Raw genomic sequence first — 21,863 nt, 5'->3', positions numbered from 1 at the left:
AGAAGTACATTCAACAACTTTCCATAAAGTTCTATTCCAACCACTTTTGGGAAATGTGTGGTTTGGTCAGAGGAACCATGTTTTAAAGTCCGATTTGATTCCCAGGTCAGAAGCAAATACTATTTAACCCATTAAAAAAATGAGCTTTAACATGCTGCTTGAGTTCCCAGGAATCTCCTTTTTCTTGCTGTGTGTTTGTGCCTAGGATTCAGGCCAGGTGGGGACAAGGGAGCTCAGAGATGCTCAGCAGGGGGGCAGAGGGGCCATCAGGGAGATGGGGGATGGGCTCCAGTAGGGGTGTGGGAAAGGCCCTGTAAAGTCTGCTGTCTCTAGGGTAGCCCTTCTATTCAGTGTGGTGGGGCAGGGCAAGGTGCCAGTGAAAGTGGTCCCTTGGGAAGAGCCTCCAAGGAAGAAAGGTCAGAGACAACGAAGGTCTGTTCTGTGCCCAGGGGCCCCAGCTCCTCCTGGCAGTGGCAGTGGCCATCAGTTGAGGCCCTGTGTGACAGTCATAACAATTAGTATGGGCAGTCTTCTATAGGTCAACTGTCTCTCAGTAAAACAGCTGCCTCTAGTCCTTCAGAAAGAAGCTTCTAAGAAGGTCAGGTGGGACTCAAATAGTCACTGTAAACCAAATGTGGAAGACATTGAAGACAGCACTGATTATCAGTGTTATTCTTGACTATGAATGTTAGGATTCCCTGGGAGAGCAAGTGGGCTAGATCTGCTGGGAACCACAGGCAGGTGTGAGGAAGTGTCCCCAGGCATCCCTGGGGACCAGGCTGCTTGATGACCTGCCTCTAACACTTTACTCTCCAGGAATCTTCACTCCCCAGGAGTTTTGAAAATCATACAACTTTAACTGTGCCTTGCTTCTGAAATTATGCCTTATTTTCTCTCTATTCGTTTGTCCTGGATTAACCTGGTGATATTTGTAGAAGGAAGGTCCAGAGTCCCTTAATTTAAAAAGTAAAATAAATCCTATTTTCTCTATAGATTTTATTATAAAATAAGGGTTGCATTCCTAGAGATAAAGTCCTCCATGAAATAAAGTTGAATACTTTGATAAGGAAAGGATTAAGATGGTGACCATTCTGTGTTTCACTTATTTCTTCCCCAAATATAGCACAATTCACTATTTCCTTCTGGTAACTTGGGAAATTTCTTTTAGATTGAAGAACCCCACACTTCGCAGCCTCAGGAACTTGATATCCACCCTCCTTAGACTATTAGTAGGTGCTACCATACAGCATATATAATCACCTGAAAATTCATTCATTTATTTATTCCCCAAATACTTATTGAGGGCTCACTGTGTTTCAGACACTCTTCTAGGTGCTGGGAAACATCAGTACATAAAACAAAAAATGTCTATTTTCATAGAGCTAACACGCTGGTGGAGCGGCCCAGACCATAAACATAATAAATAGTAAATTATACGGTTCATTGTGAAATGGTAAGTGCTAAAGAACAATATAAAATAGAATATGGCAGATGTGGAGTGGGAGAAAAGCGCTGCAACTTTAGAGAGGGTGGAGACATATGCAAAAAGAATGAAAGGGTGAGGAAGCAAGCAGTGTGGTTATATGAAGGAAGAACATTCCTGGATGATGGGGTGGCCAGTGGAAAGGCCCCAAAGCCGGGGTGTGTGTGGCACGTTCAAGGCCAGCACAGGTGAGGGGAGGAAGCAGGAGAGGGAGAAGGAAGGATAGAGGGGAGCCAGCTCGGATGAGGCCCTGGAGGCTTTTATTCTGTGCAAAATGGGGAGCCATTGGAGAGTTCTGAGATGGGGAAAGGCATGATCTGACTCTTGTTTTTAAGAGATAAGACAGGCTACTGTTACTGAGAAGGAACTGGGGCATGTGGGAGGCAGGGCAAGGATGCCAACAGGGATCCAGGGAGGAAACTGTTGTACAAATCCTGGTAAGAGGTGATGGTGGCTTGCTGTGGAAGGTGGTGGGAAGTGATTGGATTCTGGATATATTCGGCCACAGCATTTTCCCATGGATTGGATGTGATTGGTTGAGTTAAACTTTGATTTATATAAAACAAATGGAGTACCTAATTGATGTGATAAGTTATAAATTCTGTATACTGAAGTTAAATCCAATAAGGTTGAGCCATATTGATGTTGATTTCCCCTCTCTCCTTATATTTGGTTGGAAAGGATATGCAGGTAACTTGAACAGAGCCTGAGTCTATATTGTACTTTATAGAAATAGGTATTTCCACTCAGGGCTTTTCAGAAAGGATTTTAAAAATATATATTTAAAAGTTGTGTGTTCTCACTTGCATAATTTTAATAGAAGGCTTGAAACTTCAGCCAAGAAGTCTTCCACCAAACATTTTTGCAATAACTTTGTTAAATGTGCAGCTGACTAATCTGCCATTAGGCAAGCCAAGTCATGCTTTGTTGACTATTAAGTTGTGAGGATATTAAAGTTAAAACTTGCTGTGGTAAACCCAGCATTAACAACCCTGATTGCTGAGATAGTATACTTGTATGGTTAGAATGTATGATGCCAGAACCTAACACAGGGTTTCAACTCTGTTGTGATGAGTTTTACTTCTTGCCCCATCTTCACACCACCCAACCAGTCTGACTTTCATCTGCCATTTACTGTCTTGGTACAGAGAAATAATATACTTGAGGATAAAGCAGTCAAACACTTCATTGGTTTCAGAGGGCTAAGGGAATAATATAATCAAGGGCCTAGCAATTGGAAGCAATTGTTTTTAAAGTGTTTCTATTACACCTATTCATTAAGACTGGATAGATTTGCCATGCGACTTATTTTTCTGTGTACCTAGCATGAAATTTGAAGAATTTAATCTCAAGTGATGAGGAGAGTTCTGTTGACTGTTTTTGGACATACTTGTTAACAATTGATTCAAGAGCCCGATCTTTCTTTGAGCATGACCCTTAGTGGTAATATGTTAAATTAGTTCACAATCAGTTGTTCCTATTATTAATGTAACCTTTGCTTTCTTTGTGACATGTGAGACATGTTTGAAAATCTTTGGGTCTGACTACATATTCCATGCTGTGGTTGATATGCCATTGTCACCAGTCACTAAATATGTAATTTGTATCTATGTGTTTTGAAAACAAGTTTAAAAAATAGATCTTAATGTGGGGAAACACAATCTGAAATAGGAAAAATTCTCTTACAAAGTTTTTCAGGTCTGTGTGGTTTCCTGGTGAATGGAAGAGTCTTAAAGAGTTGCTTGGCCAAGTAGACCATTCACTTTCTTCCTAAGGCTTGCTCTCCCAGAGTGGTTTTGCTGTGGCATGAATTTCATTCTCTTTTCCAGAATTTCGATTTTACTTTCCTACTATGCAGAAAGCCCCAAAAGGCAAAAGGGTTGGCTTTCTGCAGATTATTCCTGGAAATCCAGTTAATCTCCAGAGCCAACTCCTCAAATTTTATTGGGTTGAGATGAGTAAGCAAGGACAGTTTCCAAGAGGGAGTGTTGACACATGCTTTTTAGCATCTCACTACTGCAAATCCATAGGGAGGTTGTTAGGATTAAGGTGGCCTGGAATGCACTTGAGTGTAGACAGAAGAAAGGATTGATCAAGTAAGTGGGCTGATGTTAGAAGCCATCCTCTTTTCTAATGAGCTGTTGGAATCCTCCTATGAAAACCAGATGTTTTTGTATTGAGAAAAGCTGATGAGCTTCAGTCCCTGTCTTAGAAAGTGGCATCCAATTTACAAAGGACATCATTTAGAGATATTCAAGATTTAAATAGATACTGTTAACTTCTTGTTTAAAATATTGCAATTTCCCCTAGTATATCATATTTATAGTTATGTTGTTTATCTTCTTTTAGGAAAACAAAAGCTGTTCATTGGAATAAAAATTTCAAGTTTTATTTGTTCGTTAACTCAGTAATTGGTAGTATTCTTATATAATTGAACACTGAAGCTTTGTTCCCATGCAAGAAATTACACTAGATAATGCATGTATCTGTGATGTGCTGCATGAAGGGCTTCTGTGTTGGGTAGAAAGAAGGAATTCAGTGGTAGTTATTGTAGTACAATATGATTGAGAGGTGCTGATAATCAATGAAAGTAATAGTGCAAGTGAATGTATTATTTTAAGTAATTCATTTTTCCCTTTAATATATGCATATATACTAATAATTGAAAGCTAGTAGAAGAAAGAGTATTAGCTATATAAATGCCAGATTCTTGAGAAACAATTATATAAAAATGACGTGTATTTTTTCATCATAGAATAACTTCATAGGTTTTAAAATACCAAATTATATGCAAACAAAATAGAAAGGAAAATTGGCCTATAAATCTGCTCCCAAGGAAAACCATTCCTAACATTTTGGAATGTCCTTTTAGAATTTTCTCTCTCTTTATATGGACACATCCCTCTTTCCTGAGATCATATTACATATATTCATTTGGATTTCCTTTGTTTTCAGTTAATACATTAGATGTCTTTCCATTTTAATAAATATAGAGATATGTCTCGGTTTTTAACCATACATTTTGCTTATGTATACTTAACCCCAAATTTATTGATGGGTGTTTAGGGAATTTGCATTTGTTTAATGTTATAAATAGTTCTGAAAAAAAAAGTTCTGGGATAAATATCTTTGTGTGCTTTTCTCTTTTTTTTCCTTAGATGTAGAATTGCTAAAACAAAGGGATACACAATTAAATTTGCTACCTTTCACCAGGTGGGCCTCCTACAACATGTATGCTCCCTCCAACAGTAGTTGAGAGTCCCAGTTTCCTTATATGTCATTAGCACAGAGCATTATTCCTCATAATTTTTGTGAATCTTATTTTTTAAATTCTTTATTTTAATTTTTTTAATTTGAAAACCTTAAATACATAAGTCTTCCATAATCTTACTACCTAAAAATTGCGTGCGTGTGTGTGTGTGTGTGTGTGTGTGTGTGTGTCCATCCATAAGCATTTCTAATTATATAAGAAAAGAAGTCAGAGTGCCCTCTTGGCCCATTCAGTCTTCTGTTCCTTAAGGTGTATAGCTCCTTAGCAAACTACTCTGTTTTTTAAATACAGTGCAATCATGCCTAACATATTAGTCTACAACTTGACTGTTTCTCTTAATAGATCATGGACAAATGTTTTCCTCTTAATAGATCATGGATATATTTTGATGACCTTCTTTTGGTGACTTCATGGTATGTCCATCATGTGGGTGTTCCAGACTTTGTTCCCCTATGAAGAACATTTTGGTTGTTGGATTCAGAAATTCCAACCTCCAGGAATTTTTCCTGCAGAAAAATGCTTGCAAAATGCATAAGGCTAAATGCATACATATACAAGGATGTTCACTGTAGAATTATTCTTAATAATGAAAAATTGAAAAGAACCTCAGTGTCTCTCAAGAAGAGATCAGTTAGGGGCGCCTGGGTGGCTCAGTTGTTAAGCATCTGCCTTTGGCTCAGGTCATGATCCCAGGGTCCTGAGATCAAGCCCCGCATCAGGCTCCCTGCTCAGCGAGGAGCCTGCTTCTCCCTCTCCCACTACCCCCTGCTTGTGTTCCCTCTCTCGCTTTGTCTCTCTCTGTCAGATAAAGAAAATTTTTAAAAATCTTAAAAAAAAGTCTCATAAAAAAAAGATCAATTAAAAAATCTGATCTCATGAACTGTTATAGTTTTCAGTGTTTTAAAAAATTAGTAGATCTACTACTAATATGAAAAGTTGCCCCTGATTTATTGTGAAGTAAGAAAATAAGTTGCAGAATAATACATGTAGTATAATCACATTCATGTTTAGATGCTCCAAATAGTATATATGCATTGATAGGTATTTAATGCATTTTAAGTAATTTGACATGTTGCAGTAAATCGTTAAAAGCTGTTCTCTCTAAGGGTTGGACTTGACTGGGCAGGCGGGGAAAAGAATGGGGAGGAATAGAAAGCTTTCCCCATTTTATTTTATACATATTTTTATTGAAAATTTAATAACTAGCATATATTTTGTAACACATTTAAAAATGAAAAGTACATTTAAACTCTACAGAAACAGTGAAAAATAAAATGTTTAGGTGAGATGAAGTAGCTTCTGAGAATCTACCTACTTAACAGTTTATGTCTCCATGAAAACACAGGTAAGTAGAAAGTGGTATTTCTTATAGATACACAATATTTCATTTACAATGTGGTAAAAGAGTAAGAAGAAGAAAAGAGGAAGAGCGAGTAAACCCTAAGGTCAGATGGGAGTTAGTTGGAAGCAGAAGTGATTGCCATTGATCCTGTTTCTAGAGGAACACAGGAGAACTCAAATTCCTCTTCTTCAGGAGAGCTCTCCATTCATCTAAGAGCAGCTGTGTGGGGCATAACTCTTCTGTTTTCTAGACAAAATACTCCCCGTTCCTCCCAATAAGATCCTTTGCCATACTGATCATTCTGTTGTCTTTATTCCAATTTGTCCGTGCCCATCTTGAAATGTGCAACCAAAATGAAATACTGCTACCTTCTAACGTCTAGTCTTATCAGTGTGGGATAGTCAGATGAATCCTTTCCTGGGCAGGAGACACTTTATTTTTTCTTAATCTAGACTAACATTATTCCTAAACCTTAGCCTTGTATTTCCTCCTAGAAATTACTAGTCAACAGTCTTGCTGTTTTTCTTCATTATTTGTCACTTGGGGCTTCTAGATTGTGTTTGTTTTCTGGCTGTCTTCCGTGTTGAAGCCTTTGCCTCCTTTTGAGCTGTAGCATAGAGTGCTTCTTCTGATACCCTCAACATTTCTATTATCAAAGCTATCCAGCTCATAGGAGTCACATAATTCATTGATATCTGCTTCTAGGAAGGAAGCTAACTTGGCCCAGGCCATGTAGATCATCAGAAGACTTTTCCTTTTGTCACCAGGGCATTGTGCAAACTGGGGAAAAAATAAATAAGAGTGTCCTCTTTGGACAGATGAAGTACAAAAATTCCTCTCCAGGTGGAAGAATGAGAAACGTGTCTCTCTTCCATGGGTGACAAAGCCAGGGGACGTGCCTTGAGTGGGGACTGGATTGAGCCCCATCTTACCAGTATGCAGGATATAAGAATGCAATTGCTTGTGACAGCCTGGCTTGCCACATCACCCGTGTTTCAAAAAAAAAAAAAAAGATTCATAGACTTTATGGAAGTTGCTTTACAAGCACCAGAAATTTCCCAGTTTCTGGTCTCAGGGTTCTTGTGAATATACTTTCCACACCAGTTACTCCTGGCTTAGTTCTTTTTTATTTTTTTTTTAATTAACAGTACTATTGAAGTATAATCTACATACCATAATATACATCTCATAAAAATCAGTTCAATGATTTTTAATAAATTTATAGCATCATACAGATATCATTACAGTGTAGTTCTAGAACATTTCCCCCACCATAGAAAGTTCTCTGGCGGGCACTTGCTATCAGTTCTTGCTCCCACCCCCAGCCCCAGGCAATCACTGGTCTGTTTTCTGTCTTTATAGATTTGCCTTTTCTGGAAATCTCATATAAATGGAACCATATCTTCCTTTAGCTGCTTTGTTCCACTAATCTAATAGGGGTGCAAATTTAATCAAGGTTCATAGATTCCTTTTGCTGTGTTCTTCTGCTAATCTGCTAACGGTGCAACACCTGGATATCAGCCCTATCCCCTTCTACTGCTACTACTAACCTTACTCATCCCTTTCTTTCCATTCTGACTCAACATTCAAACATGCTCTATTACCTTTCATCTTAGAACATTTTCCCTTGTCCAGCATCTCTCCAGCCACCATCCTATCTCTCTGGGCCATTTCAGGCCCAGTTTCTCAAGATTTGACTTCATGTACTCTCCCCACTCTCTACTTTCCTGTGAACTCTTCTTTTAAAAAATCTTTTAAATGTTACTATCTGATACGGATAAAAGAATGTTAAAAAGAACATGTAATCTCTATATGTAAACTCTAAAGCTTAGTAATGTAATGAAGGTCACCTGTCACCCACTCCTTCCACCAAACTACTTACTCATCACTATATTTTTTTGTCCTCTTTGGTCCATTTCTAATTCCTTTTAATTCCACTTTTAATATAAGGAGTTTGGGCTAAATAGTCTTTGAAATCCATTACATTGCTAGAATTCCCTCATTACTGTGGAGAGATTAATTTTTTGTTTAAGAGGTATTATGGAAGATTTATAGCTTACACTGTTGAATATTACTGTATTTTTTTATGAAGTCTTGGCTAAAAGCATGACATATAATTATACCACAATTTCTATAGGAAATTTATTCTACTTTGTATTAATTTGCTTTAGAATGCTGGATTTTTTTCCCCTAAAATTCTGAAACTAAAAGCTGAGCTTCCTGTAATGTTCTCCACTACTCCTGTCTTGGGATTGAATTCATTTAACCAGTACAGTTGGCCCCAAGGGAGGAATAGATGTCAATTATTGCTACAACTTAATACTAATGACTACTTAAATATTTAATTAATGCAATTCTTGACACTTAGGGGGAAACTATTTATGATTGTCAAAACCAGGCCTTTGTTTTCATCTTCTATGCCTGGTGTTTAGCGTATCCCTGTTGTAACATGGGTTTGGAATGAGGTGCTATGGAAGTGAAAAATCACCTCCCTCTCCTACCTCCAGGCAGAAAAGGTTACATAGAAAGTGACTCCTGATGGATGTTTGAAATATTAGTAATTACATTTGTAGATTTTCCAAGCTACATTTTTTTTATTGAACATTCATTGCATTTTTTGAAGTGTGAAATATTTTTTTATATTTTTCTATTGTGTATTGATGTCATTAAAACAGCTCTTAAAAGCACTCATTTTAAGAAATATGGTAACTTTTTAATGAGTTGCAAGAAGACCAAAAGTGGCTGATCATTTTCCTGGGGCTAGGTCTAACAGGAACCCCACGGGAAGAAGATCATTTTGTCCTCACAAGTACAGGCCAAGGAGAGAAGAGAGCTCAGTTTAGAGCTCAATGTTCATTTGAAAGAGACATTCCAGCCAAGTGGACTCCAAGGCACACGTTCATCACTGGGTTCTGGGAATTCTCATATGTGAGCGGGTCCTGTGACTCTAACATGCATGCCTCAGAGTTTCCGTTTAGTCTGAAAATTTCTGGTCTTTAGTATCATATGTTGCCAGTATGCTATTATTGAACACACATATTCTCATTTTATTCTAAAAATGCCTTATGTTTGTGGCTTTAGCATCTGTAATTCTAAATCTATTTGATCAATTTTTTTGTGCTTTTCCTCCTACCTAAAATTAAAAAGAAGGAAACAAGCATATCCTCTATTTAGTGGGTAAGTGAAGATTTTTGATTTTACAGACTAAGTCCACGAAAGGGGTGAACTGTTGAATGGGCCTGGGACATGCCTCATAGGTGTGTGTATTTTGAAACACAATCCACTGAGCAGTGGAGTACTGATCACTTTTCTTTTCTTTTTCACTTTTCTTTTTTTGAGATTTTATTTGAGAGAGAGATAGGAGAGAGAGCACGAGCATGGTAGGAGCAGAGGGAGAGGGATAAGCAGACTCCCTGCTGAGCAAGGAGCCCAATGTGGGGCTTAATCGCAGGACCCTAGGATCATGACCTGGGCCAAAGGCAGATACTTATCCGACTGAGCCACCCAGGCGCCCCCTCTGGCTCTTCTTTGTACACTCATGACTTTAACAAGTTCATTCCAAACCTCACTTAAAATACCAACCACCTTTACAAAAATCTTTCTTTAACTTCAGTCTTTGTTTTTAGTCATCACAAATTCTGAAACCAGAGTCAAGGCCCTGAGGCTTAATTTTATATTTGCCTTAAACCTTAAGCACTGTTGTATTTAGTCAAAAATGATAAGAAAAATTAATGACTTTTTTATCATCATACTAATAAGGGATTTCATTAAGATCTTAACTTCTGTAGATAAAAGATAAAAAACAGTTCTTCATGAACTGAAGAGTATGGTTAAGATCATTATTCATAGTCAAAGATAAGGCTCATTTTATGTTTATAGTACTCTTCTATTCAACATAATTAGTGTGAAATATTTAAGAATTTATTTACTTAATTGAGTTTCTCAGTTGTAGAAGAGAAATCAGTGATGTATTAAATTTTTAGATTTGTTTTAGAAGCATTATGCTTTCAAGTCTTCAAAGTTTTTGTATGCCTGAAAGGTTCTTCTTATGTTTGTGATGCTGCTTGTTTGCATTATGACAGATGATGCATCAAATGTCTATTACTTTGTAATGTCAGTTATCTTATTTTTATGTTACATTTTTTTCATTTAAACTATAAAATTTTAACATGAACAAGGAGGTCTCCAATCTGTGTTCTTTTCCAGGGTCATCTGCATATAGTTATGCAAAGCTGATGTTCTGGGCGAATAAGAATTTTTGTGTTTCATTTCACAGGTGGGGAGCATTAAGCGGGAAATGACCTTCACATTTCAACCAGAGGACTTAAAACGTGACTCTAGTAAAAAAATGTCTCATCAACACTTGTTTCCCTTGGCCATGGAGGAAGATGTGAAAACAGCAGACACCAAAAAAGCCAACCGAGCCCTTGACCATGAAAAAGAAAACACTCGCTCCATCTGTCTCCTTGAGCAAAAACGGAAAGTTGTTTCTTCCAATATTGATGTTCCTCCAGCAAGGTAAGGGAACATTAGACTTTCTGTGCGTCTGCCCTAGGAAGTCAGTGGAGAGCATCTACAACCTCCACCACCATATCTCTCTAAAGTATATAGACTTAGAAAGGGTTTTTTGCCAAGAGTATTTCTCTGTTGCTTGTGTGAAATAGAGCAGGTAGGCCTGCTCCTTGGAACTGACTTTGAGGCTGCTCTGGTTGGAAATATTGTAGCTCTAGGAAAGAATGTTTTATTAAATTTTGGAAAATGAATAATAAAGAGCAAAAGAATAAATGTAAAAAAAACCTAGCCACTTAAAGCAGGGATACTCAGATTTGGGGCAGAGGTTGGAGAGCTATGGCAGTAGGCCAGATTCAGGCCCTGGCAAGTTTTTGTATAGACTGTGAGGTAAGAGTGGTTTTACATTTTTAAAGGGTTAAAAAAAATGAAGAACATGTAACAAAGATCATAGGTGGCCTGCAAAGCCTAAAATATTTATATATGACTCATTACAGGAAAAGTTTGGTGATCCCTGGTTTATATCATGGTAATTCTTTTAAGACAGATCTACCTTAGAACCGGGCCAAGAGGGTTTATGGAAATATCAAAAGGCTTTTATCACATTATAATTTTACTTAAACTACATCCAATAGCATTAAATCAGAGGACAATATTATGGCAGAATGACAATGGAATAGAAGTAGAATGGAACATACTAGACCTTTTACTTATTTTCTTGCTTGTCATTTATTTCACCTAGAAAGTAAGTTCCATGTTGGCCAGGATTTTAGTCCATCTTGTTCATGCTGTATCCGTAGCTCTAGAATAATGCTTAATTATGTGCTAGGAGCTCCATAAATATTTGTTGGATGAAGAAAAGAAAGAAAAGGCTATAGCATGAAAGCTTGCTTATTTTTAGTATGTATAATATATTTTGTTACCAAAGCCATTTATGATGAAATTTCGTAAACAGCTTTTTGAGATGTACTCTATTTGTTTGAATGGCTTCAGACAGCTAACTAGGAAAATAGTATCCTTGGGAAAGGAATAAATGTTTCTTTTCTACCTACTCACTTTTTATAATTAGAATTTCATTGCTTACTATATTAAATAAAAAATATCTCTTCTAGAAAATTACATATCTTTCTATTCTGCTACCAAATTTGTTATACTTTCTAAAATTATAGGTCTCCTTGTTTTTCTTAACCTTCAGTTGAAAATTTTCATATATTCATTACTTCTGTTTAACTGCTTAGAATTATTTGCTTTTCTAATTTTTTCATATAAAGCACATGTTAAATTCTTTAGGATTAGTTCCTTTAACTGGGGACTCATCATGAAATGTTTTATCATACCCTAAAACTGGTAGGTACTTCAATTCATATCTGTTATTTGGTTGACTCATAGGAAAAGTGATGTTAATTTGAAATGTGAAGAGCTATGGTTTTATTTTCTTCCTAAGGTTGTAGTGCAAAAATTAGACTTCCCGATGTCAGATACTTCAGTGACAACTTGCAGTTCGACAGGATTTACTCTACCTAAAATTTCCACTGGAGCATTTTATATGTTAAAAGACCTGGAATTAATCATTTTAAATTACTGTAGATTGTTTTAGATATATCTTTTGTCTTTAATCTCACCCCACTTGCAATAGGTTCTGGGGGAAAATAATGAAAAGGAAAGGAAGAAAAATGTTTTCTGCTTTTTCTGCCTCTGGTATGTGGAATATTTTTTCCACTTTCTCCAGTTCACTAAGTGTACTTAAAAGTTATGAGTCAAGTCAGTGTTATTGTAGTGTTCTTAAAGAGTATAGGGAAGTTAATTAGATTTTAAATCCATTAATGTACAGCAAAAATTCCTCAATGACAAGGTATAATTTAGACGTATTCATCTATTATGGGAAATACTAGTTAAAGCTTCATTGTTTGAGATTTCCACTGATACACTTGTTTTCATTGCTATAGTAAGAATTTAATCATCACAAATATGCCAACAGTTGGTGAAATAAATTGCTCTTCTTCTTAATGACAATGAAGGAATCAGAAATTGTGGGGTCTAATTATCTAACTCTCAATTCTTTTAGTTCTATTTCCATTTGCTGTCATGGAAATATTTTGTAAATGTCAACTTTCCACTATCATCTAAGTGGATCAATATTTTGTTTTAAAGAAACTCCTTTACCTGACATGGTAGGAAGATACAGGACTTTTTGTTCTGGAGAAACATAATTCTGTCTGTCGGCAGTGTATGAATAATGAAGTTTGAATATGTCTACAGTAGGGTGAAGTTTATTGGTAGAAAGAAATCTATATCTTATATAGTATACATAGCATATATATATATATATATAAAATCTATGGCTCTAGCCACATGACTATTGCAACTTACTCTCCTAAATCCAGATGTTATGTATTGGACAGTTCTTAGAAAGGCAAGATAACCATTTTTGACCAAAAGAGTATCACTGTTAGAGTTTCTCAACAGTTTAAAATAAATTCTTTATAATCTTTCTCACTTTATCTTTTGCTTATTCCCACTATAGTTAAGATTTTTGTTGATGTTTGCTTTCTATATTTTGTAAAATGGAACTTGAAGTTTATTTTCTATGGTTTATATAATGAAGATAATAGATATATTTTATGTTTTTTCATATCCATAGAAGGGTCTAGGAACTATTGTCCCCATCTTTATACTTCACTGTGATTGAGCATTTCCTGCTTCCATTCAGTAGATTATTTATTGAGTACTTGCTACGAATCCAGTACTCAGTAAAAAAAATGAATGAAATGGGATGCCAACCCTCTAGGAGCTTATAGTTAAATCATAGAAACAGACACCTAAGTAGCTAATTTCAAGTAACAGTTCCTAACTTGCTCCCTTCTTATTAGAACTGGATGAATTTGTACATAAAGAAGAATCTCTTAATATTAGGAAAGCTATTAATTTGATACAACTATTCAAAAGCCTAATTTTTTTTGTTAGTCTCCTTTTCAAGGTGGGGGTGAATGGAATGGAGAAGGAGGAACTCGGTATCTGAGATCTACTTTACAAAATCCCTGTTTGTTTACCCATTTTCTGAGGACCCATTTAAAAGTTGCTAGTTTCAGGGAAATATAATATTAAATAAGTTATTAATCCCGATGTGTCAGGCTGGGTCTTCCGAGAAGCAAATGCCAAGGCAGGATTAAATGCAAGCATTTTATTGGGACAAATACCTGTGGAAGAAAAGGGGTGGGGCAAGGGGCAGGGAAGGAGGGAGATGCAAGTGAGACTGTGGTGCAGGTCTGAACCCAGTGAGGGAGAGAGCCAGGGAAGGTTGGGTGGAAGTGTCCTAGACTGCCTGGCAAAGCCATCAGGAGTCCTGCGTTATATAAATGCAGTAGAGTCCACTTACCTGTGGGATGTTGCTTGATCAATTTTAGGAAGGAAAAGTCTTTTCTTTTGGAGGGGGTCATAAAGATGGGGGTGAGTGCGTGCATTATAGAGTTGAGGTACTCAGAGTATTCCAAGTTCTTCAATGGAGAAAACTAAGCAGAGAGAGCAAGAGTGTGTGTGTGAGAGAGGGGCACCTGGGTGGCTCAGTCACTTAAGTATATGCCTTTGGCTCAGGACATGATCCCAGGGTTCTGGGATCTAGCCCCGCATCAGGCTCCCTACTCATGGGGGAGCCTGCTTCTTCCTCTCCCTCTGCCGCTCCCCCTGCTTGTGCTCTCTCTCTGTGTCTGTCAAATAAATAAATAAAAATCTTTAATTAAAACAAATGTGTGAGAGTGCATGTGAATGAATAGTGTTTCTTTGAACTAAAGATTTATCATTAACAGAAAAAAATTCTTTGCAACTTGAAGGATTATTGGGGAGCAATAGTTTGGGGTCGGGGGTTACCAGGAGTGTCAGTGCTAACTGGGGACAACAGTCTCTAAAGGAATCATCTCTCTCTGAAGTTTTTATCACTTATTCACTTAGTAATGCCTGGTTATAAAAGACAACAGCCCCCTCCAAAAGAGATTGTGAATGGAGAGAGAGGAGTTACTAATTATAGATATGTCATCTTAAGTATTTTTTGGTATCTAGGGAAAAAAACTAGCTGTCTTGATTTCTATGGAAAGTTGAGAAAAATTAACTTTAAGAGCATAAAGAGAAAGGGGTGTGAGCTCTTGAAGAGTCCATCCAGAAAGGAATTCCAATTCTGTAGTTTGGCTCAAGAAATGAATAAGAGGCCAAAGGTCAGTAAGTAAGACAAATGCCAGTCAGAGGTTTTTTGTGGGCAGAGCTCAGTGATTCATTAGCCAAGACAGTGATTTTAGCCTGATTCAACAAAGATGATGAACCTGGGTGCAGATAATAAATGAACCATGCCCAGATTAGTGGTGGAAATCTGGAGAGAAAGAAAGAAAGAGTTGAAATCCAGAATAGGGAACTTACAGATTAGCCAGGGATGTGAGGCATAAAAGTAGTTGGAAGGAATTTTTCCGTTCTTGGAATGTGTGCCAAGCTGTTGGAGTAACATGAGACTTCTGGTGAATTGGCTTGCTTGAATGTAGTTGCTAACACCAAATTCTTTCATAGTGCAAGAAGAGTTTGAGTGTTTGAACTGACCCAGAGGGTAACTAGGCATGGTGGTAAAATCTGTGAGTCTCAGAAAAGAGAACATGAAGGACGTGTTGGAGGAGAAACTTCCACCCATGTTAATTCTGCCTGTTGTGGAGAGTTGCTTGGGGTGCCCCTGGCTGACTCCCTTACACGGTTCATGAGGACCGCTCTCATATTTCTATATATTTTAAAGATTGTATGTAGTATTTCTTGGCATGTATTAATTGAAATCTGCTGCTTTTAAAGTAAACAGTTTTGTAAAATCTGATTTTATAGTAAACAAGGTAGACATTTACCAAAAGAGAAACAAGGAGAAACAAGTACAGGACACTCGTGTCAGAACTAAGAAATTGTAAGAGTTGTAAATTGTGAGAGAGTATAAATGATGGTAATAAAAATAAAGGTTTTTGGTCTGTGTGTGCCAGATATCTGGAGCGGGCATGGATTAAATCGTGTCCCCCAAAAGATATGACAAAATCCTAATCCCCCAGTACCTGTGAATGAGACCTTATTTGGAAATAAGCTCTTTGCAGATATAATCAAATTAAGATGAGGTCGTTAGGGTGGGCTGTAAACTAGTATGACTTGTATCCATAGAAGAAAAAAGGAGAGGAGACAAAAGACACACAGGGAGAATGCCAATGGAGGCAGAGGTTGGATTGATTTGTCTACAGACCAGGGAACACCAGGGATTTGCAGCAATACCAGAAGCTAAGAAAAAGGCATGGAATAATTCTCCCCCCAGAGAAAGTGCTACGGTCTGAATGTGTCTGAACGTGTCCCCTCCCAGTTTCATTCGTTGAAACCTAATGCCCAAAGTGATGGCATTAGGAGGTAAAGACTTTGCCTGCTGATTAGGTCATGAGGGTGGAGCCATCATGGATGGGATTAGTGCCCTTATAAAGGAGGCTCAGAGAGCGCCCTTGCCCTTTCTACCAAGTAAGGATACAAGAAGTATGCAGCCCAGAAGACAACCCTCAGCCAATCATGGGGCACCCTGATCTCAGACTCCCGGGCTCCAGAACAGTGAGAAATAAATTTCTGTTGTTTGTAAGCTACCTGGTCTATGGTATTTTGTTATAGCAGCACAAAAGGACTAAGAAAATATGACTCCCTGACATCTTGATTTCATCTTCTAGCCTCCAAAATTGTGAGACAATAAAATTCTGTTGTTCTAAGCCACCCAGTTTGTGGTGATTTGTTACAGCTGCTCTAGGAAAATTAATATAGGTTGCTTGTGCTGATGAATACATCTATGTCTTGCCTCATAAATTTACTTTGAGTAGAATAATCATTCATGTTCATTAATTAAGACTTATACTTAATAACATAATTAGTTATCTATGCCTCTCAGAGAGAGACACTATCATTGCATTTTCTATTATTTCTTATTATAAAGGAAACCCTTACTCAATCTTTTCATAATAGCATTTTCATTAGAACAGTAACTTACAGTAACTTACCTCATCTAATAAACTATTAGGTAGAATTTTGCTTTTCCTATAACTATTCAATTTGTGGATATTTGTTCAGTTTATCTCTAAATCAAGTTTATTGAGGTCTAATTCACGTAGGAAAATGCACCCACTTAAATATACACTTTAATGAGTTGTAACAAATATATCTACCCATATAATTAATGCCATAATCAAGATACAGAAAATGTTCATCCTCCCAAAAAAGTTTCATTGTGCCCCTTCCCAGTCAGCCTGTCCTCTGACCTTCAGCACTAGGCAGCCAATATTCTATGGATTAGTTTTGTCTTCTCTAGAATTCATGTAAATGGAAACATACACGATGTATTTTCAGGAATCTTCATTCACTCAGCATGATTTTTTTTTAAGATTTACTGTATTTTTCTTTTGTATTTGTCAGTAGTGTGTTACTTTCTATTGCCAAAGAGTATTCCATTGTGTGATTATATGATAATCTGATTATCCATTCACCTCTGATGGACATTTGAGTTGTGTCCAGTTTAGGTTTATTAGGAATAAAATTGCTGTGAATATCCGGGTATGCTTTTGAGTGGAATATGTTTTCATTTTTAAATACCTAAGAGTTGAATTAATGGGTCATATGGCCATTGTATATTAACCTTTAAAAAAAAAAAACGCCAAACTTTTTCAAAGTAGTTGTACCATTTTACATTCCCACCAGTAATGTATGAGAGCTGCAGTGGCTTTATGTATTCACCAACACGTGGTATTGTCAGTATGCTTAAATTTTTTATGAAAGTAAGAAAGTACTCTTCCTAATTTGCTGAGAGTTTTTCTCTTCAATAGATGTTGAATATAGTAACAAAAATTTTTGCATCAATTTACATGAGCATACTTTTAGAAATTATTATATGTTGAATTATATTGATTGGTCTTTGACATTGAGTGAACTTTACACCACCCCCTTACATACTGAAGGATCCGTTTTTGCTAAAATTCAGTTAAGATTCATTTATTTCCATCCATTGCCCTGTCACTTTATTTACTTGGATCTCTTTGTCTGATTTTAATGTAAGTTTAATGATAGCCTCATAAAATGTCTTAGAATGTGTTCCCTCCTTCTCCCTTTCTTCTAGGTTTGTTGTAGATCTGGTATAATTTTGCCTTAAAAGATAGGTCCACCAGTGAAGCCATCTTGACCTGGGGTTTTCTTTATGGAAGTGTTTTTAATTACAGATTCAATTTTTTTTTCTTTTTTTTTTTATTCTTATGTTAATCCCCATACATTAACAGATTCAATTTTTAAAATTGATATAATGCTATTTAGATTTTATGTTTCTTTTTGAGTCAGTTTTGTAATTGTATCTCTCAATAAATTTACCCATTACACTAATTTAGGTGTCAAATTTATTAACATATAATTGTTTATAACATTGCCTTATTTTTTCTAATATCTGTAGATTCTATGGTAATCTTCCCTCTCTCATTTCTGATATTGGTCACTGTATTGTCTTCCTTTTTTTAACCAACTAACCAGCAGTTTATCAATTTTGTGGCTCTTCTCAAAGAGCAACCTTTGTATATATTGGTTTTCTCTGTTGTTTGCCCATTTTCTATTCCATTGATTTCTTTCTTCATCCTTGTTATTTTCTTCTTTCTGCTTATTTTGACTTTAAGTTCCCTGTTTTGTTAGCTTCTTAAAGTAGAATTATAATCATTAATTGAAGATCTTTCTTCTTTTCTATCATTAACATTTAATACTTTTCTATTTTTAGCAATAATAACTCCTTTTTTTTGTTTTAAGGATTTTTTTTTTTTTATTTGTCAGAGAGAGAGAACACAAGCGGGGGAGCAGCAGGCAGAGGGAGAAGCAGGCTCACTGCTGAGCAAGGAGCCCAATGCAGGACTCGATCCCAGGACCTGCAGGACTCAATCCCAGGATCCTGAGATCATGACCTGAGCCAAAGGCAGACGCTTAACCGCTAAGCCACCCAGGCATCCCAATAATAACTCCTTCTAGGCAATTCTTTATGTGTACCTTCCAAATTTTGTTTGGTTGTTTCTTCTTAAAATTAGATGAATAGAATTAACTTTCATTGTAAAAAGTAAGAAGCATAATACATTTTTCTTCTTATTGTTAATAATTGAGAAAACAATCCAGAAAACAGAAATACATAGCATATTCTTGAAATAAGATACTTAACTCATTGCATTCATTATACTTAAACTGACATGTTTAGAATTTTTTGCCACCTTAATTTTTCTTTTTTTAAAACATGCTTTACTACTTTTTGTCTTTCATAATGTTATTCAAGAATTCTGTATAGTTACTGATTTTTCTTGTCTACTTGTGACTACTGGTTCTGTATGTTACTGATTTTTTTTTTTTTTGGTCTGCCTCTTTACTGATTTTGTCTACTTCTTTATCTTTTCAGTTTATCAGAATTTGTTTTATGAATTTTAGAATTGGTATGTATTCTTGATGAATTGACCTCTTTATTATTATGAAATGTTTCTTTTTTAACATTTTTTATTTAAATTCAATTAATTAACAAATAATGTATTATTGGTTTCAGAAGTACAGGCCTGTGATTCATTAGTCTTATATAATACTCAGTGCTCATTACATCCATGTGCCCTCCTTAATGTCCATCACCCAGTTACCCTATCCCTCCACCCCCCTCCCCTCCAACAACCCTCAGTTTGTTTCCTATGATTTTTCATTTTTGATGGCTGTGTAATATTCCATTATATATATATACCATTTCTTCTTTATCCATTCATCTGTTGATTGACATCTGGGCTCTTTCCCTGGTTTAGCTATTGCGGACACTGCTGCTATAAACATTGGGGTTCATGTGCCCCTTCGGATCACTACATTTGTATCTTTGGGGTAAATACCCAGTAGTGCAATTGCTGGGTCACAGGGTAGCTCTGTTTTCAACTTTTTGAGGAACCTTCATACTGTTTTCCAGAGTGGCTGCACCAGCTTGCATTCCCACCAACAGTGTAGGAGCATTCCCCTTTCTCCGCATCCTCGCCAACATCTGTCATTCCCTGACTTGTTAATTTTAGCCATTCTGACCAGTGTAAGGTGGTATCTCATTGAGGTTTTGATTTGTATTTCCCTGATGCCGAGTGATATGGAGCACTTTTTCATGTGTCTGTTAGCCATCTGTATGTCTTCTTTGGAGAAATGTCTGTTCATGTCTTCTGCCCATTTCTTGACTGGATTATTTGTTCTTTGGGTGTTGAGGTTTTCTATTTCTTCCTGGTTCAGTTTTGGTAGTTTATACGTCTCTAGGAATGCATCCATTTCTTCCAGTTCTTTGATAAGTTCTTTATAGATTTTGGATACTAGCCCTTTATCTGATATATCATTTGCAAATATCTTCTCCCATTCTGTAGGTTGTCTTTTGGTTTTGTCAACTGTTTCCTTTGCTGTGCAAAAGCTTTTTATCTTGATGAAGTCCCAGTAGTTCCTTTTTGCCCTTGTTTCCCTTGCCTTTGGAGACGTGTCTAGCAAGACATTGCTGTGGCCTAGGTCAAAGAGGTTGCTGCCTGTGTTCTCCTGCAGGATTTTGATGGATTCTTGTCTCACATTTAGGTCTTTCATCCATTTTGAGTTCTATTTTTGTGTATGGTGTAAGGGAATGGTCAATTTCATTCTTCTGCATGTGGGTGTCCAATTCTCCCAATACCATTTGTTGAAGAGACTGTCTTTTTTCCATTGGACATTCTTTCCTGCTTTGTCAAAGATTAGTTGACCATAGAGTGGAGGGTCCATTTCTGGGCTCTCTATTCTGTTCCATTGATGTATTTGTCTGTTTTTGTGCCAGTACCATAGTGTCTTGATGATGACAGCTTTGTAATAGAGCTGGAAGTCCGGAGTTGTGATGCCACCAGTTTTGCTTTTCTTTTTCAACATTCCTTTGGCTATTTGGGGTTTTTTCTGGTTCCATACAAATTTTAGGATTATTTGTTCCAGTTCTGTGAAAAAAGTTGATGGCATTTTGATGGAGATTGCATTGAATGTGTAGATTGCTCTAGGTAGCATAGACATTTTAACAATATCTGTTCTTCCAATCCATTAGCATGGAAGGTTTTTCTATTTCTTTGTGTCTTCCTCAATTTGTATCATGAGTCTTCTATCGTTTTCTGAGTACAGATCCATTGCCTTTTTGGTTAGGTTTATTCCTAGGTATCTTATGGTTTTGGGTGCAATTGTAAATGGGATCAAGTCCCTAATTTCTCTTTTTTCTGTCTCATTGTTTGTGTATAGGAAAACAACTGATTTCTGTACATTGATTTTATATCCTGCCACTTTGCTAAATTTCTGTATGAGTTCTAGCAATTTTGGGGTGCAGTCTTTTGGGTTTTCCACATAGAGTATCATGTCATCTGCAAAGAGTGAGAGTTTGGCTTCTTTGTTGCCAATTCATATGCCTTTTATTTCCTTTTGTTGTCTGATTACTGAGGTTAGGCCTTCCAGTACTATGTTGAACAACAGTGGCGAGAGTGGACATCCCTGTTGTATTCCCAACCTTAAGGGAAAAGCTCTCAGTTTTTCCCCATTGAGAATGATATTTGCTGTGGGCTTTTCATACATGGCTTTTATGATATTGAGGCATGTTCCTTTATCCCTACACTGTGAAGAGTTTTAATCAAGAAAGAATGCTGTACTTAGTCAAATGCTTTTTCTGCATCTTTTGAGAGGATCATATGGTTCTCGTCCTTTTATTTATTTAGGTAGTGTATCCCACTGATTGATTTGCAGATGTTGCACCACTCTTGAAGCCCAGGAATAAATCCCACTTGGTCATGGTGAATAATCCTTTTAATGTACTGTTGGATCCTATTGGCTAGTATTTTGGTGAGAATTTTTGCATCCATGTTCATCAGGGATATTGGTCTGTAATTCTCCTTTTTGGTGGGGTCTTTGTCTGGTTTTGGGATCAAGGTAACACTGGCCTCATAAAAGATTTTGGAAGTTTTCCTTCCATTGATATTTTTTGAAATAGTTCAGAAGAATAGGTATTAATTCTTCTTTGGTAGAATTCCCCTGGGAAGCCATCTGGCCCTGGGCTCTTGTTTGTTGGGAGATTTTTGATGACTGCTTCAATATCCTTGCTGGTTATGGGTTTGTTCAGGTTTTCTATTTCTTCCTGGTTCAGTTTTGGTAGTTTATATGTCTCTAGGGATGCATCCATTTCTTCCAGATTGCCTAATTTGTTGGTGTATAGTTGCTCA

The 21,863-nt window shown here is 36.7% G+C and overlaps 1 protein-coding gene across 1 annotated transcript in view; it reads left to right on the top strand.

Moving 5' to 3' along the window:
- Positions 1-21,863, top strand: part of ZNF704 (zinc finger protein 704) — a 229,979-nt gene that overhangs the window by 35,339 nt on the left and 172,777 nt on the right. The window contains exon 2 of the mRNA XM_081816176.1: positions 10,373-10,614. Within this exon, the coding sequence (XP_081672302.1) occupies positions 10,373-10,614 (242 nt within the window). The remainder of the gene's footprint in view (positions 1-10,372; positions 10,615-21,863) is intronic.

This window comes from Leptonychotes weddellii, chromosome 4 (assembly GCF_054177405.1).
Source record: "Leptonychotes weddellii isolate Sample4059 chromosome 4, ASM5417740v2, whole genome shotgun sequence".
NCBI lineage: Eukaryota > Metazoa > Chordata > Mammalia > Carnivora > Phocidae > Leptonychotes > Leptonychotes weddellii.
The sequence above is the reverse complement of the archived record's forward strand: the minus strand, read 5'-3'. Positions and strand labels throughout refer to the sequence as shown.